This window comes from Rhincodon typus, chromosome 30 (genome assembly GCF_021869965.1).
Source record: "Rhincodon typus isolate 14 chromosome 30, sRhiTyp1.1, whole genome shotgun sequence".
Taxonomy (NCBI): Eukaryota; Metazoa; Chordata; class Chondrichthyes; order Orectolobiformes; family Rhincodontidae; genus Rhincodon; species Rhincodon typus.
Genome location: NC_063361.1, coordinates 28,782,069 through 28,798,273, shown reverse-complemented (window position 1 = coordinate 28,798,273; position 16,205 = coordinate 28,782,069). Strand labels below are relative to the sequence as shown.

Here is a 16,205-nt window from a genome sequence, read left to right as displayed (position 1 = left end):
GCCATTCATTGGTCCCAACCAACAGAATTCACTGAGATAATCATTTTGGCTTGTCAGACCCTGCTGCTCCTCAATCTCCAGGTACTTCTACTTGCTGTAGAAGGCACAGAGCAACTGGTTCATAACTTATGAAGTCTCTGATGTTTTTCTTGGTTAAAAGCCACAGCATATAACAACTGATGATGGGAAATAAAGTGGCTTTCTTCATACTTGAGGAATTATTTTTTGCCACAGAAGAAAGAACAATACTGTCCTTTCTGGAGGTCCAATTGCTTCTGATCAAACATCCACACCCACAAGGTGTTCAGCTGCCTGAGACCTAATCATGTAGTTTTTCGCAGAAGGCTTTTCTCATCAACATCTGATCACCATTCCCCAGACCAATCAGCAACATGTTACTAGCTGAATCTCCCTTCTGGCTCCAGCTCATCTGCAGTCCTTCCCCATCTCACAGCTTGAATAAGCAGTCCGGTATATAATATTTAGAATAGGTGTCAGGTAACTTTTTTTTTGATAGGAATGTGAAAAGTATTTCTGAACTTATATGTTAAAAAATGTCATTTTACCATTTCATAATGGGATTTTCAAGATCACAAAATGGAGTATAATGAAAAAAGACAGTCTTTACATCATGGTTTCAACACAGTAAGATTTTTCATTTATTGTTTGTTTTAGGAAAAAGCTTATAAATGTACAAAATAACAAATGTAAACGTATAAAAGTAATTGTTCACTGTCACATTCTGTTTGTGTGGAGTCCTTGCTCCAACTTATAGTATCTACTGAGTTTGTTTCTATTTATTCATGGGTCTGTAAGCATCAGTGGCAAGGCCAGAATTTATTAACCAGCCCTAACTGCCCTAAAGCAGGGAACAATGAGAGACCTTTTTGAATACAACTGAGGGTCTTGTTAGGCCCTATTAAAGGCCAATTAAGAGTCAAAGTATTCCAACAGTCAGGAACACTGCAAAGCTAGTATAGCAGTTTCTGGGCTGAATGTTATTTGGGAAGTGGGATCTTCGGTCACCTATAGTCTCCCATCTCCCCACTCCCCACTCCCCACTCCCCACTCTGACTCCACCTCCTGTCTCCATCCTCCACACTCCTGCCTCCAAGCATCAAAAAGAGGAGCAAGCTAGCCTTCACTTCGCTGACTTGTCCTCAGCCATTTATTGACCATAATGTAGCTTTCATTGGAGATGATCTCCTACCTCCAAAAGCTGCTAACCAATCATATGGCCTTTGCTGCAACAACAGGCAGTCCCTGACACCGAGGACCAATGAAGCTTGAGAGGGGATTACCTGGTAACCAATCATCACCCTTTCCCTTTTTCTAATGCAGTATGAATTATTGTTCACTTTGAAATGTGACATTCTTACATTTGTTCTGAAAACATCCACTATATGTTTCTTTTCTATAGCAATACCAATGGCAAACTAGTCTGATATTCCAATAAATATCTTGGAAAATTAATCCAAAATGTTCTTGTCGAGAGAGTGAGACACGGACTATCACTGGGGGTGGTTGAGGTGAATATTTTTATGTTTTTAAGGGGAAAGCATATGAGAGAGGGAAGGGAATAAAAGCCGATTAGTTAGATGACGAAGTATGCGGGAAAGGGAGCTTTGATTGGTATATAATCCCCAGGACAGGCTCTGAGCCTTCATCTGTGATCTGCTTTATTTCTTCTAGGTAGCTAGTTCTATTTGCCTTTTGGGGACTGCTTTACTGTTGTGTATCTTTCTGAGCGATGGAAGAAGATTCTGACCATTTATAATCTCTCAGTACAGATAAAGTCTATGAGATACACTCAGATTGTTGCTTCGAAATATGCATTAATGAGGGGACATAAAATACTTCAGAATCTTCTTTGAGCCTTACAACAATAATAAAAAAAACACAAATCCATGTATTATCCCTCTCTGGGTTCACTCTTGATAATTGCTCAGTGCTTCGAGACAGTACAAAGCAATGGACAGTTCACACAGACTCGTTTCTCTCATCTTTTGAACAGCTTCTCTCTCCATCTGAATTCCAATTTCATTCAGGATCTGTGCAGTTATTCCAAATGCAGCCTCTGACAAACCTCTAGTGTCCACTTCCAGAATCTGACCCACCTGGCTATCTCCCAGATTCTTGCTGATATTGGTGACCTTCAGAAACAAAGAAAAAAAGCAAACAAATGAAAGGATTGCACCTTTCCAGTTCTTTTTTCATTTGTTGCCAACATGTAGGCATTGCTGGCAAGGCCAGCTATAGTGTCCATCACTGATTAGTTGCAATGAGCTGCCACTTTGACCCACTGCAGTCCATGTGGTACCCGCAGAGCCATCTAGTTTCAACCCTTATAGATTTTGTAGTAATTTATTTGATACAACTGAGTTTCCTGCATTTCAAACTCAACTACCTTGCTGTGGGTCTACAGACACAGTCCAGCTAAGGACAGCAGAATAGATGGTTCATGATGGTGTTATGGGCACCATTACTGAGACTTACCCTTCATTGTGAGAGGTTTTGGGTACAGGAGCAGGGGATGTTTTGTTGCAGTTATACAGGGCCTTGGTGACACCACACCTAGAATATTGTGTGCAGTTTTGGTCTCCCTTTCTGAGGAAGGACGCTCTTGCTCTCGAGGGACTGCAGCGAAGGTTTACCAGGCTGATTCCAGGGATGGCGGGTCAGACGTATGAGGAGAGATTGACTAGGTTGGGATTGTTTTCACTGGAGTTCAGACGAATGAGGGGGGATCTCACAGAGAGTTATAAAATTCTAACAGGACTGGACAGGGTAGATGCAGGGAGGATGTTCCTGATGGTGGGTATGTCCAGAACCAGGGGTCACAGTCTGAGGATTCAGGGTAAATGATTTAGGATGGAGATGAGGAGACATTTCTTCACCCAAAGAGTGGTGAGCCTGTGGAATTCATTACCACAGGAAGTCGTTGATGCCAAAACATTGAATGTATTCAGGAGGCAACTAGAAATAGCACTTGGGGTGAATGGGATCAAAGGTTATGGGGAGAACAGGATTAGGCTACTGAGTTGGATGATCAGCCATGATCGTGATGAATGGTGGAGCAGGCTCGAAGGGCCGAATGGGCCCCACATTGTATGTTTCTATGTAATTTAGAATTACTAATTCAATTAGTTGGGGTTTGAATCTGTACGCTCAGAGCATGAACCATTCAAGCAAGGCAGTCCAGCGGAGACAGCACTGTAGATATGAAGGATGCAGCCATATGTCTTTATTGCGTTGAATGTAACCATAGCCAGATACCAAATGGCAGCTCGTATCTTGCTGCCAGCAATGGCTGCTGTAATTTCTTCCATTCAGTACTTCGGCATATCAGAACTTCACACTGCTTGTCTCAAAAGGTAGCTCTGCTGACAGAGACAGTACAGCACACATTCTCCCTATCTCTAAATCTTTTCTAAGTTGCTGCAATTAAGTTATCCAAGTATTGCTCCTCCTTATGAATTGTCTTTCATTTAATTCACTCCCAGGTTTTCATTATTCCCAAAATAGTTCACTGTATTATTCTTATTTCCCTTTGAATTCACCTCTAAAAATGTAGGTTCCAACTGGAATTTATTCATGATTTTTATTTATCTCAAGTTCATTAATTGTTTGAGTCTAATTTAGTGTGTGTTCTAGTATCAATTTTTCCAATATCCATCCATCCAGCCATCCATTCTAATCTGAAAAATTCATATTTCCCCTTTCAATTTACTCAGACGTATTAATTATTCAATGCTTTATTAATTCCCAAGAGTTCAATATTTCCAATTTACTCCATTTGGTGGTATGCCTTAGTTCAAATATAATTACTTGACACTTATCTTCCCATTTTCACACAGTCTCAGTTCACTTCTTACCAGGTCAAGTTGCTGAGGTAGAATCTGCATCTTCAAACTCTCAACTAACAACTGCAGTGTTGCTAATGGCAGATCTGAAGAACAGAAAAAGATATTTGCAAAGATCCGAAAGTACAACACCCTGAAACCCTGACACTTCCCCGTAGAATGTCTATAATTGTGATTTTGCATTTTAAGTTCTTCCTTACTAACTTTTAGAGGGGGTTTTGTCAAGAGCCTGAAGCAATGCCATGACTACCATCGAGCCATCCACAAGATGTGGTGCAGCACCTCATCATGACTTCTTCAACAGCACAGCTCTCTAACACCCAGAAAGGCAAAGGCAATAGATACATGCAAACACCAGCACCTGTAAGTCACCCTCCAAAATACAGATCATCCTGAGTTGGAAATATATTGTTGTTTCTTCACAAATGTGGAACTCTCTTCCTAACAGCTTAATGCCAACTGACTAAAGTGGTTCAAGCATCATTTCACCATCACTTTCTCAAGGGCAATTAGGGTCAACTAAAAAGTGTTGGCCCAGCCAGCAACACCCACATCCTAGGAACAAATTAAAAAATGATTCAGAACAAAAAAAAAGCAACCTTTATTCACTCATTGGACGTGGGCATTGTTGGCTGGGGCAGCATTCATCCCTAGTTATAGAGTCATAGAGATATACAGAACAGACACAGATCCTTCAGTCCAACTCGTCCATGCCGACTATATATCCTAAATTAATCTAGTCCCATTTGCCAACATTTGGCCCATATCCCTCTAAACCCTTCCTATTCATGTACCCATCCAGATGCCTTTTAAATGTTGTAATTGTACCAGCCTCCACCACTTCCTCTAGCTGTTCATTCCATACACGCACCACCCTCTGTGTAAAACAGTTGCCCCTTGGGTCCCTTTTAAATCTTTTGCCTTCTTGCCCTAAACGTACACCCTCTAGTTTTGGACTCCCCCACCCCAGGAAAAAGACAGTGGCTATTCACCCTATCTATCCCCTCATGATTTTGTAAACTTCTATAAGGTCACTCCTCAGCCTGCGATACACCAGGGAAAATTGCCCCAGCCTATTCAGCCTCTCCCTATAGCTCAAACCCTCCAACCCTGGCAACATCTTTGTAAATCTTTTCTGAACCCTTTCAACTTTCATAACATCCTTCCTACAGCAGGTGAGAAGGTGGTGGTGAGCTGCCTTCTTGAACTGCTGCAGTCCATGTGCAGTAGGTAGACCCACAATGTCATTAGGGAGGCAATTTCAGGATTTTGGCCCAGCGACAGTGAGGGAATGGCAATATATTTCCAAGTCAGGATGGTGAGTGACTTGGAAGGGAACTTGCAGATGGTGGTCTTCCCATATTTCTACTGCCCTTGTCCTTCAAGATGGTACTGGCTAGGGGATTTTACAGTGCTGTTTAAGGAGCTTTAGTGAATTTCTGCAAAATATTCTTGAAATTGGACCTTTCAAATTTCAAGACTTTAACCCTCAGATGGGCTGTTCCCTGTCCAGTTGGGTGGGATAGAGGTTTAAATTCATGCTCTAGGTGTGGGCGTCACTAGCAAGGCTGCCATTAATTTCCATACTGGAGTCCTGGGAGCACACCACACTGGGGCTGGTAATAGTTTCACACAACTAAGAGTCTCACTGTTGCTGCTGTTTAGAACATAGAACATAGAACATAGAACATTACAGCACAGTACAGGCCCTTCGGCCCTCGATGTTGCGCCGACCTGTGAAACCAATCTGAAGCCCATCTAACCTAAACTATTCCATTATCATCCATATGTTTATCCAATGACCATTTAAATGCCCTTAAAGTTGGCGAGTCGACTACTTTTGCAGGCAGATCATTCCACGCCCTTACTACTCTCTGAGTAAAGAACCTACCTCTGACATCTGTCCTATATCTATCACCCCTCAATTTAAAGCTATGTCCCCTCGTGCTAGCCATCACCATCCGAGGAAAAAGGCTCCCACTGTCCACCCTATCTAATCCTCTGATCATCTTGTATGTCTCTATTAAGTCACCCCTTAACCTTCTTCTCTCTAACGAAAACAGCCTCAAGTCCGTCAGCCTTTCCTCATAAGACCTTCCCTCCATACCAGGCAACATCCTGGTAAATCTCCTCTGCACCCTTTCCAATGCTTCCACATCCTTCCTATAATGCGGTGACCAGAACTGTACGCAATACTCCAAGTGCGGCCGCACCAGAGTTTTGTACAGCTGCAACATGACCTCATGGCTCCGAAACTCAATCCATCTCCCAATTAAACCTAACACACCTAACTGCCTTCTTAACAATGCTATCAACCTGGGTGGCAACTTTCAGTGATCTATGCACATGGACACCGAGATCTCTCTGCTCATCCACACTCCCAAGAATCTTACCATTAGCCCAGTACTCTGTATTCCTGTTACTCCTTCCAAAGTGAATCACCTCACACTTTTCCGCATTAAACTCCATTTGCCACCTCTCAGCCCAGCTCTGCAGCTTATCTATGTCCCTCTGCAACCTGCAACATCCTTCCGCACTATCCACAGCTCCACCGACTTTGGTGTCATCCGCAAATTTACTAACCCATCCTTCTACGCCCTCATCCAGGTCATTTATAAAAATGACAAACAGCAGTGGCCCCAAAACAGATCCTTGCGGTACACCACTAGTAACTGAACTCCAGGATGAACATTTCCCGTCAACCACCACCTTCTGTCTTCTTACAGCTAGCCAATTTCTGATCCAAACCACTAAATCACCCTCAATCCCATGCCTCTATATTTTCTGCAATAGCCTACCATGGGGAACCTTATCAAACGCTTTACTGAAATCCATATACACTACATCAACTGCTTTAACCTCATCCACCTGTTTGGTCACCTTCTCAAAGAACTCAATAAGGTTTGTGAGGCACGACCTACCCTTCACAAAACCGTGTTGACTATCTCTAATCAAATTATTCCTTTCTAGATGATTATAAATCCTATCTCTTATAATCCTTTCCAACACTTTAGCCACAACCAAAGTAAGGCTCACTGGTCTATAATTACCAGGGTTGTCTCTACTCTCCTTGAACAAGGGGACAACATTTGCTAGTCTCCAGTCTTCTGGCACTATTCCTGTAGACAATGATGACATAAAGATCAAAGCCAAAGGCTCTGCAATCTCCTCTCTAGCTTCCCAGAGAATCCTCGGATAAATCCCATCCGGCCCAGGGGACTTATCTATTTTCACACCTTCCAGAATTGCTAACACCTCCTCCTTATGAACCTCAATCCCGTCTAGTCTAATAGCCTGTATCTCAGTATTCTCCTCGACAACATTGTCTTTTTCCTGTATGAATACTGACGAAAAATATTCATTTAGCGCCTCTCCTATCTCTTCAGACTCCACGCACAAATTCCCACTACTGTCCTTGACTGGCCCTAATCTTACTCTGGTCATTCTTTTATTCCTGACATACCTATAGAAAGCTTTAGGGTTTTCCTTGATCCTACCTGCTAAAGACTTCTCATGTCCCCTCCTGGCTCTTCTTAGCTCTCTCTTTAGGTCCTTCCTGGCTGACTTGTAACTCTCAAGCACCCTAACTGAGCCTTCACGCTTCATCTCTACATAAGCCTCCTTCTTCCTCTTGACAAGAGATTCAACTTCTTTAGTAAACCATGGTTCCCTCGCTCGACCACTTCCTCCCTGCCTGACAGGTACATACTTCTCAAGGACACGCAGTAGCTGTTCCTCGAACAAGCTCCACATTTCAATTGTGCCCAGCCCCTGCAGTTTCCTTCTCCATCCTATGCATCCTAAATCTTGCCTAATTGCCTCATAATTGCCTTTTCCCCAGCTATAACTCTTGCCCTGCAGTATATACCTATCCCTTTCCATCGCTAAAGTAAACGTAACCGAATTGTGGTCACTATCACCAAAGTGCTCACCTACCTCCAAATCTAACACCTGGCCTGGTTCATTACCCAGTACCAAATCCAATGTGGCCTCGCCTCTTGTTGGCCTATCTACATACTGTGTCAGGAAACCCTCCTGCACACATTGGACAAAAACTGACCCATCTAAAGTACTCGAACTATAGCATTTCCAGTCAATATTTGGAAAGTTAAAGTCCCCCATAACAACTACCCTGTTACTTTCGCTCCTATCCAGAAGCATCTTTGCAATCCTTTCCTCTACATCTCTGGAACTTTTCGGAGGCCTATAGAAAACTGCAATTAGTCCTGCCAGAGCATCTACTGTCATTGTCCCTCACCCTCGTCTGTCTTGTCCCAACTTTATCCACCGCAGCTCATCCCCGGCTATGTCACCTCCAGCAGCTAACCCCAAGTCCTCCTACTAGACCACTCCAGCAGGAATCTGACTGGAGTCAAATCACCAAAGATAACAACGGTCAAATTATCTCCCCAAAGAGCGGCTGTTTGAACTAGTTGGATTTTACATCAAGCATAGAATCCCCTACAGTGTGGAAGCAGGCCATTCAGCCCACAGAGTATACACTGACCCTCCAAAGAGCATCACACCCACTATACCCCAACCCTGCATTTCCCATGGCCAATCCACCTAACATGCACACTTTTGGACTGTGGGTGGAAACTGGAGCACAGGAGGAAACCCAGACATGGGGAGAATGTCTGTGTAGAGTTTGCACATTCACCCAACACTGGAATCGAACCTGGGTCCCTGGCACTGTGAGGCAGCAATGCTAACCACTGAGCCACCACACCACCCTAATCAATGGCACCTCCTAATTTTATTTTTCAAAGTCAATCTGCCAGCTAGGATGGAAATCAAATTCCTGTTCTCTGGAGTATTCGACCAAGCCTCCAGTTCAATAACAAAACCATTACAGTCCAACTTGTCTTTTTAAGAACACCATGTCCATTTGTATCATTCCAAAATAACTCAATGTAAGAAGGGTTTAACATAGGTTTGTTGGGTCCTTACCTTCCAATGCTGTAACGAGAGAGCAGACTGCAATTAGCAGCTTGTTCTCACCCGCATTCTGTAGCTGACCCTCACTCCAGATGCCAAGCAGCTTCTCTGCACATTCTTTTCCTTTATCATCCAATTTATTCAAGTCTGAGGGCTTATATTTGATTCCAGCACAAGCATCACAGAGCTGGGAAACAAAAGAGTGTAAGTGAGAGAACATGACCAGCGTCCCCAACTTCTTGCTAATAAAATGATGTTTTGAATGTAGGTAAACATCCCAGGGGGATTCACAGAAATCTAACCAAACAAAAATTGAAAAAAAACCTGAGACAATAGCAGAAACTAAAAGCTTGGCCAAAAAGAGATGCATTGCAAGGGAAGTTGTCCTCGACTTAAATATGAGCTTTAAAGAAACCATTGTTTCTTGGAAAACAGATTAAGAGGAAAGTCAGTAGATGAACAGTGGCAGACATGAAGCAGACAATTCTTAAAGCTCAGTAACAATTTATTCCAGACACAAAGGACTCAATGAGAAAGGGGAGTCACTCATTGTTAATAAAAGCAATCAAGGATAGAATCCAATCAAAAATTCAGGCTTACAAAATGATGAAAAATAACGGTGAGCCAGAGGATTGGGATTTGTTTAGAAATCAGATGCAGATGACTTAAAAGCTAATATAAAGGGAGAAAATGATTATGAAAGTATTTGGCAAGAAATATAAAAACATTTTGGCAAGAAATATAAAAACAAAGAGTAAGAGCTTTGATGTACATACAAGAAAGAAAGAGAGTAGTTAATGTGCATGTGGGACCCTTGGTGGATGTGACTGGGGAATTGATAACAGCGAATGGCAGATATTTTAAACCAATATTTTGTCTTGGTTTTCACAGAATGATAGTATAAACATCCCAACGATATCAGATAAGCAAGGTGCTAAGGGGAGAAAAGATCTTGTAGTGGTCTCTATTACAAGGAACAAAGTATTTGATAAATTCATGGGACTAACTGCAGATAAGTCACCAGGACCTGACAACTTTCATTCAAGGTGGAGGCATTGGTCAAAATATTCCAGCCCCCATGACTTCTGGGAGAATTCCAGATCATAAAACTGCTCATATGATACCCCTGTTCAAGAGGACAGCGACAGAGAGACAGACAGACAGAAAGCAAGAAACCATAGGTCAGTTAGCCTAACATCTGTCATTGAGAAAACGTTAGGGAGGGAATCTTAAACTAGGTCACGTTATTACAGAATAAGGGGAAAACAGTTGTAAAGAAATTTCTCTCAAAGGATAGTGAATGTCTAGAAGTCTCTACCCCTGAAAGTTGCGGAGGCTAGATCAGCTAAAGCATTTAAAGAAGAAGTCAGTAAATCTTTAAAATATTGGGCAATTGAAGGCTTTGAGGAGTTGACACGAAAGAGGAGTTGAGGCCTGGACAGATCAGCCACACTCTTATAGAAGTGAGGAGTAGGCTTGAATGGCCCAATGATCTTACTTATGCTCTTCCGAAATACTCATATGAGTAGAGGTGGGGTAGAGATTTATAGGAGATAATGCAGAGATTGAACGTTTGGAGACCTTAATAGCAGGGCAAAGATCAAAGTTGGAAGAATGCTGAGATCTCCACAGGTTGCAGGGCCGTAGGAGTTAGGACAGTGAGGCTACAAAGGGACAAAGGATCAGAATTTTAAATAAAAGATTTTGGGGAACCTGGTGCTGTTGTAGGTCAATGAACAATGAGTAGGAGGATCCTGGAGCAGGATACAGGCAGCAGAGTTTTGGATGACTTCAGATTTATGGATGGTGGAAGATGAGAGACCATCTTGAAGATGAGTGTTCCAACAACAGACAAGTAATCCACTAATCAGAAACAAAAACAGAAATTGCCAGAGAAACTCAACATGTTTGGCAGCATCTGTGGGAAGAAAGCAGAGTTAACATTTTTAGTCCAGTGACTCTTCATCAGAACTGTTAGTAGCTAGGAAAGTCTGATTGAGGCGGTTGGGGGTGAAGGATGGAATCAGTTTGTATAGTTATTGAACTTGATGTTGAGTCTTAGAGGCTGCAGGGTTCCCAAGCAGCAAATGAGATGTTGTTCTTTGAGTTTGTGCTGAAGCTTGCTGGAATGCTACTGCAGGCCTGTGACAGAAATGTAGGTGTGGGAACACAGTGGTGTGTTGAAGCAGCAGTTAACTGGAAGCTTGGGGTTATTTTTGCAGACAGAGTGTAGGTGCTTTGCAATGCTGTCACCCAGCATGCATTTCATCTCCTCGGTGTAGAGGAGACCACATTGGGAACCCTGCAGCCTCTCGGACTCAATATCGAGTTCAATAACTTTAGAGCCTGATTCCACCCTTCCATTTTTTTTACCCACCCCCACACCTGGTCTGCAATGACATGGGTTGCTTTTAGCACAGTGACTCATTCCTATGTACTTCTAGGCCCATTATTACATTATATGGGTTGCATTCAATACAGCTCACCCATTTTCTCACTCTTCGCTCCTATTATCTCTTATTCAACTTTTCTTCTGTCTTGGCCTGCTATCCATCATCTCCTTGGCTACCCACCCCCTTTCATGTCTCTCTCTCTCCCTCTCTGCTGTGTCTTCACAATCTGCTCACCTCTTCCCATCCCCGCTTAAGACACGCTTCAGTATAAATACTAGCTTTTCCTAGCTACCAGCAGTTCTGATGAAGAGTTGTCGGACTTGAAATGTTCACTCCGCTGCCAGACCTGTTGAGTTTCTCCAGCAATTTCTGTTTTTGTTTCAGATCTCCAGATCTGCAGTTCTTTGTTTTATTCTTTGTGTTGTAATCCAATAATCAGTACTGGCTTCTGGTTTGGATTCTACTTTTGGATCCTATGTAAATATTGCATCTGCTAACCATGTATAAGAGTTACAACAGTATGTCTCTGGTAGGTTTCTGCCCAAATCCTGACATTTAAACTATTATAGACTTAGTAAGGACTGCCGATGCTGGAGTCAGAGATAACACAGTGTGGAGCTGGATGAACACAGCAGGCCAGGCAGCATCAGAGGAGCAGGAAAGTTGACATTCCGGGTCAGGACCTAACTATTATATGTGCTCTACTGTAAGTGCGTATGTGTCCCTCTAGTACAGACTGGTGCTGCTCTCTGCTGATGTCACTGGTACCTCATCATACTGTTACAACCAGCTGCCAGGCAACGTTCCCCAATTTGTTACAATTCCAGATGGGATACCCCAAACTGTTAAGCTCCCGGGTAAGGAGAAGAGAACTGGTTTCTCCTGATTCTTCACCCACTCTTTCTTTAAACAAAGTACGTGCTGTCATTAAAGTTTGAAATGTCTAAAGGTGATCCAGGACAATGGTCGGCAGCCATTACAATAAACATTGCATCTCCTTACACTTTCTCACATCAAAAAGAATCTGTGAAATTATCCGGCTTTCTCAATTAAAAATTAGGGGATTGATGATTTTTGCTTAATCTGTTCCCTAATCCGGACACACATGGGAAATTGCAGCAGCAATCGAGATAAACAATGCAACGTTTGGCAACCTTTCCATTTAATATTTCCATCAAACTCTCATCTTACCATCTCACTGAGAATTGAGTGAAGTTCCGGGTCTTCAATAATCTGGCATATCTGGTCCAGGAGTTGACGTTTCAAAACATTTTCTAGACACTTAAATTCATTGGAGATTTCAAGCCCTTCCTGTCCTTTCACTGAAAGAAATAGAATTGGTGTTAGAAGCAGTAAGATTCTGGAGAAGAAGCATGAATGTTGTGTGGATTGTTTTTACACATTGGCACAGTGGTGTTGGTGTTAACCACATGATCCATTCGACAATAATGACTGTAAAATTTTCAGTGAGGAGGACTTCAAAAGCAAGTGACCATTTTTTTGGACAATCAGCTTTTTTTCTATTCATTTGTGGGATGTGGGTGTCGCTGGCTGGCCAGCATTTCTTGCCCATCCCTAGTAGCCCCTGAGAAGGTGGTGGTGAGCTGCCTTCTTGAACAACTGCATTCCTCCTGCTGTGGGTTGAACCACAATGCTATGAGGGAGGGAATTCCAGGATTTTTACCCAGTGACAGTGAAGGAATGGCGATATATTTCCAAGTCAGGATGGTGAGTGCCTTGGAAGGGAGCTTGGAGGTGGTGATGTTCCCATGTATCTGCTGCCCTTGTCTTTCCACATGAAAGTGGTCGTGGGTTTGGAAGGTACTGTCTGAGGATCTTTGGTGAATTTCTGCAGTGCATCTTGTAGATAGTACGCACTCTGCTACTAAGCATCAGTGGTGGAGGGAGTGGATGTTTGTGAATATTGTGCCAATCAAGCAGGCTGCTTTGTCCTGGATGGTGTCCAGCTTCTTGAGTGTTGTTGGGGCTGCACTCATTCAGGCAAGCAGGGAGTATTCCATTACACTCCTGACTTGTGCCTTGTAGATGATGGACAGACATTGAGGAGTCAGGAGGTGAGTTACTCGCTGCAGTATTCCTAGCCTCTGACCAGCTCTTGTAGCCACTGTGTTTATGTGGTGAGTCCGGTTGAGTTTCTGGTCAATGATAACCCCTAGGATGTTGATAGTGGGGGATTCAGTGATGGTAACACCATTGAATGTCAAGAGGTGGTGGTTAGATTGTCTCTTATTGGTGATAGTCATAGCCTGGCATTTGTGTGACGCAAAAGTCACTTGCCATTTGTCAGCCCAAGCCTGGATATTGTCCAAATTTTGTTGCATTTGAACACTGACTGCTTCAGTATCTGAGGAGTGCTGAACATTGTGCAACCATTGATGAATATCCCCACTCTGACCTTGTGATGGAGGGAAGGTCATTGATGAAGCAGCTGAAGATGTTTGGGCCAAGGAGACTACCCTGAGGAGCTGATGAATTACTAGCCTCACAGGCAGAAAATAGTGATGCAATGAGACAAACACATACATGCACAGATACACACCCACACAGGAACACTTACAGGCATACACACATGCATACGCACAGACACACACACAGACACGCATGGCAAATGCGCACACACATGCACAGGTATGAATGCATACACACAGGTGCACTAACAGGCATACACTCACGCATACATGCAGGAATACACAGACCCACACACACATGCACAGGTATGAATGCATACACACAGGTGCACTAACTGACATACACTCACACATACACAGACTCACACATACATGCATAGGCACACACACACAGGTACAGACATAAGTACATGCATACAAAGACACACACAGTGTACACTCAGAAATACACAGACACACACACATACACAGACACATGCATACATAGATATACATATACATACCTATGCAAATGCATAAACACATGCACAGACACACACACACAGGAGCATACACACAGACGCACACACACAGGCGTACACAGACGCACACACACAAGCGTACATACACAGACACACACACAGACATACATACACATACACAAATGCACAGCCACATGCACACAAGCCACAAAGACACTTTTCAATAGGGACACTAAGGAAGTACTCGGAGCAAGAACTCTGATTGATTCTTTGCATTTCCTCATTGACATCCCCCACGTGCCACCCATTCCATTAAATAAATTATTCACAGGGTTCCTGAGTGAAAACAATTGCAGTTTTACTGCTAGTGATGAGGAGATTTGATCGAGGTCTTCAATGTTGTGAGGGATTTTTCTGGAGTGAACAAGGGGAAATTGGCCGGAAGATTAATAGCCAGAGAACATAGGTTTAAGATAATCGGCAAAAGGACCAGAGGGGAGTTGAGGAGATGTTTTGAAAAATACAACGAGTTTCATGATCTAGAATGCACTGCCTGAATCAATAGAAACTTTCACTAGGGAATTGGATGTGTATTTCAAAGAGAGTATTTGCTGGGCAATGGAGAAAGAATAGGATGGGAGGAGTGTAACTAATTGCATAGATCTTTCAACGGTAGGATGGAGCGAATGGTGTCCTCCTGTGATGTAAGATTCTATGAAACAGTCACTGAAGATTGGGAGCAATCCCCATGGGCCACTCACATGGTGGGGAGAGAAATCTCGAGTTAACTCCCTGTATAATCAATCACAAAGTCCTGAATCATAGAAGAATCATAGAATCCCTACAATGTGGATGTGGGCCATTCGTCCCAGCAAGTCCACACGAGTCCTCTGAAGAACATCCCACCCAGACCCACACCCCCTATCCTATCCATGTAACCACACATTTCTCATGGCTAATCCGCCTAGCCTGCACATCTTTGGAAGAAACCGGAGCACCTGGAGGAAACCCACATAGACACGGGGAGAGTGTACAAACTCCACAGTCACCCGAGGCTGGAATCGAACCTGGTTCCCTGGTGCTGTGAGGCAGCAGTGCTAACCACTGAGCCACTGTGCTGCCCCATGACTCCCTCTGACGAAGGAGCAGCAATTTGAAAGCCGTTGGACTATAACCTGGTGGTGTGTGACTTCTGACTTTGGTTATACCACAAACAGAAACTGTAAGAGAGGGACTGGAGAAAACGTTTGGAGTGGCCACTGTCCTGGAGGAAGGCTGTAGCTTAAAAAAATGAGCATGAGTTAAGCTGGGCGAGCTGAGAAGTGGCCTACAGCTGGGTCCTGCCTATTTCCAAACTAGAGAGCCTAGTGGAGATGTAATCAAGGTCTTTAAAATTACAAATGGATTGCAGAGAGGGTGAGGAGTCCACAAAGGAAAACGTGCATCTTTCCCCATTAGAGAGACAGAATAACTTTCAGGTAACCACTCCACCAGCATGAGGTAAGCTGAAAATGTAGGAGGCTCCAGCAACCATCCCAGCCAGGATGGGGATTGAAACTGTGCAGTCAGCTTTATTCTACCTCACCTTCCTGTCAGCTGGATGAGGTAATGTGAAATAAATGTGCTTATTTGTGCGAAAATCAAAAAACTAAATGACATAAATAATTACAAATAAAGAAAAGAGAGATTTTTCATTCTGAATGGTTAAAATGTTGAACTTATTCCACAGGAGGTGTTTGAGGCAAAAAGCTGGATGTTTTCTTCAAGAAATTAGCTAAGCACATAAGGAAAACGGGAATAGAAAGAAACGTTGAAATGCTCAGGCAGGTGAAATGAAAGGCAACTCAGGTGGAATATAACTGATGTGTTGGGCCTAATGGCCTGTTTCTAATGGAGGTATACAAAATGCTAAAAGGGATTGACAAGATAGACATAGAGAGGATGTTTCCCCTTGTGGGGCTATCTAGAATGAGAGGTCACAGTTTTGGGATAAGGAGTGGCAGATTTAAAACAGAAATAAGGAGGAACTGCGTCTGTCAAAGGGTCATGAATCTGTGGAATTCACTTCTCCAGAGTGTGGTGGGTGCTGGGACATTCAGTAAATTTAAAGAGAAGATAAAT

The 16,205-nt window shown here is 43.1% G+C and overlaps 1 protein-coding gene across 4 annotated transcripts in view; it reads right to left on the bottom strand.

The window, feature by feature from the left end:
• Positions 1-635: 635 nt before the first annotated feature.
• Positions 636-16,205, bottom strand: part of LOC109930459 (gasdermin-A-like) — a 56,042-nt gene continuing 40,472 nt past the window's right edge. For all 4 annotated transcript variants that reach the window (XM_048614660.1, XM_020529939.2, XM_048614661.1 and 1 more), the window contains exons 7-10: positions 12,386-12,516; positions 8,814-8,988; positions 3,876-3,949; positions 636-2,153 (exon numbers count right to left, since the gene is read on the bottom strand). In XM_048614660.1, coding sequence (XP_048470617.1) covers positions 1,929-2,153; positions 3,876-3,949; positions 8,814-8,988; positions 12,386-12,516 — 605 coding nt within the window. In that variant the 3' untranslated portion in view covers positions 636-1,928. The remainder of the gene's footprint in view (positions 2,154-3,875; positions 3,950-8,813; positions 8,989-12,385; positions 12,517-16,205) is intronic.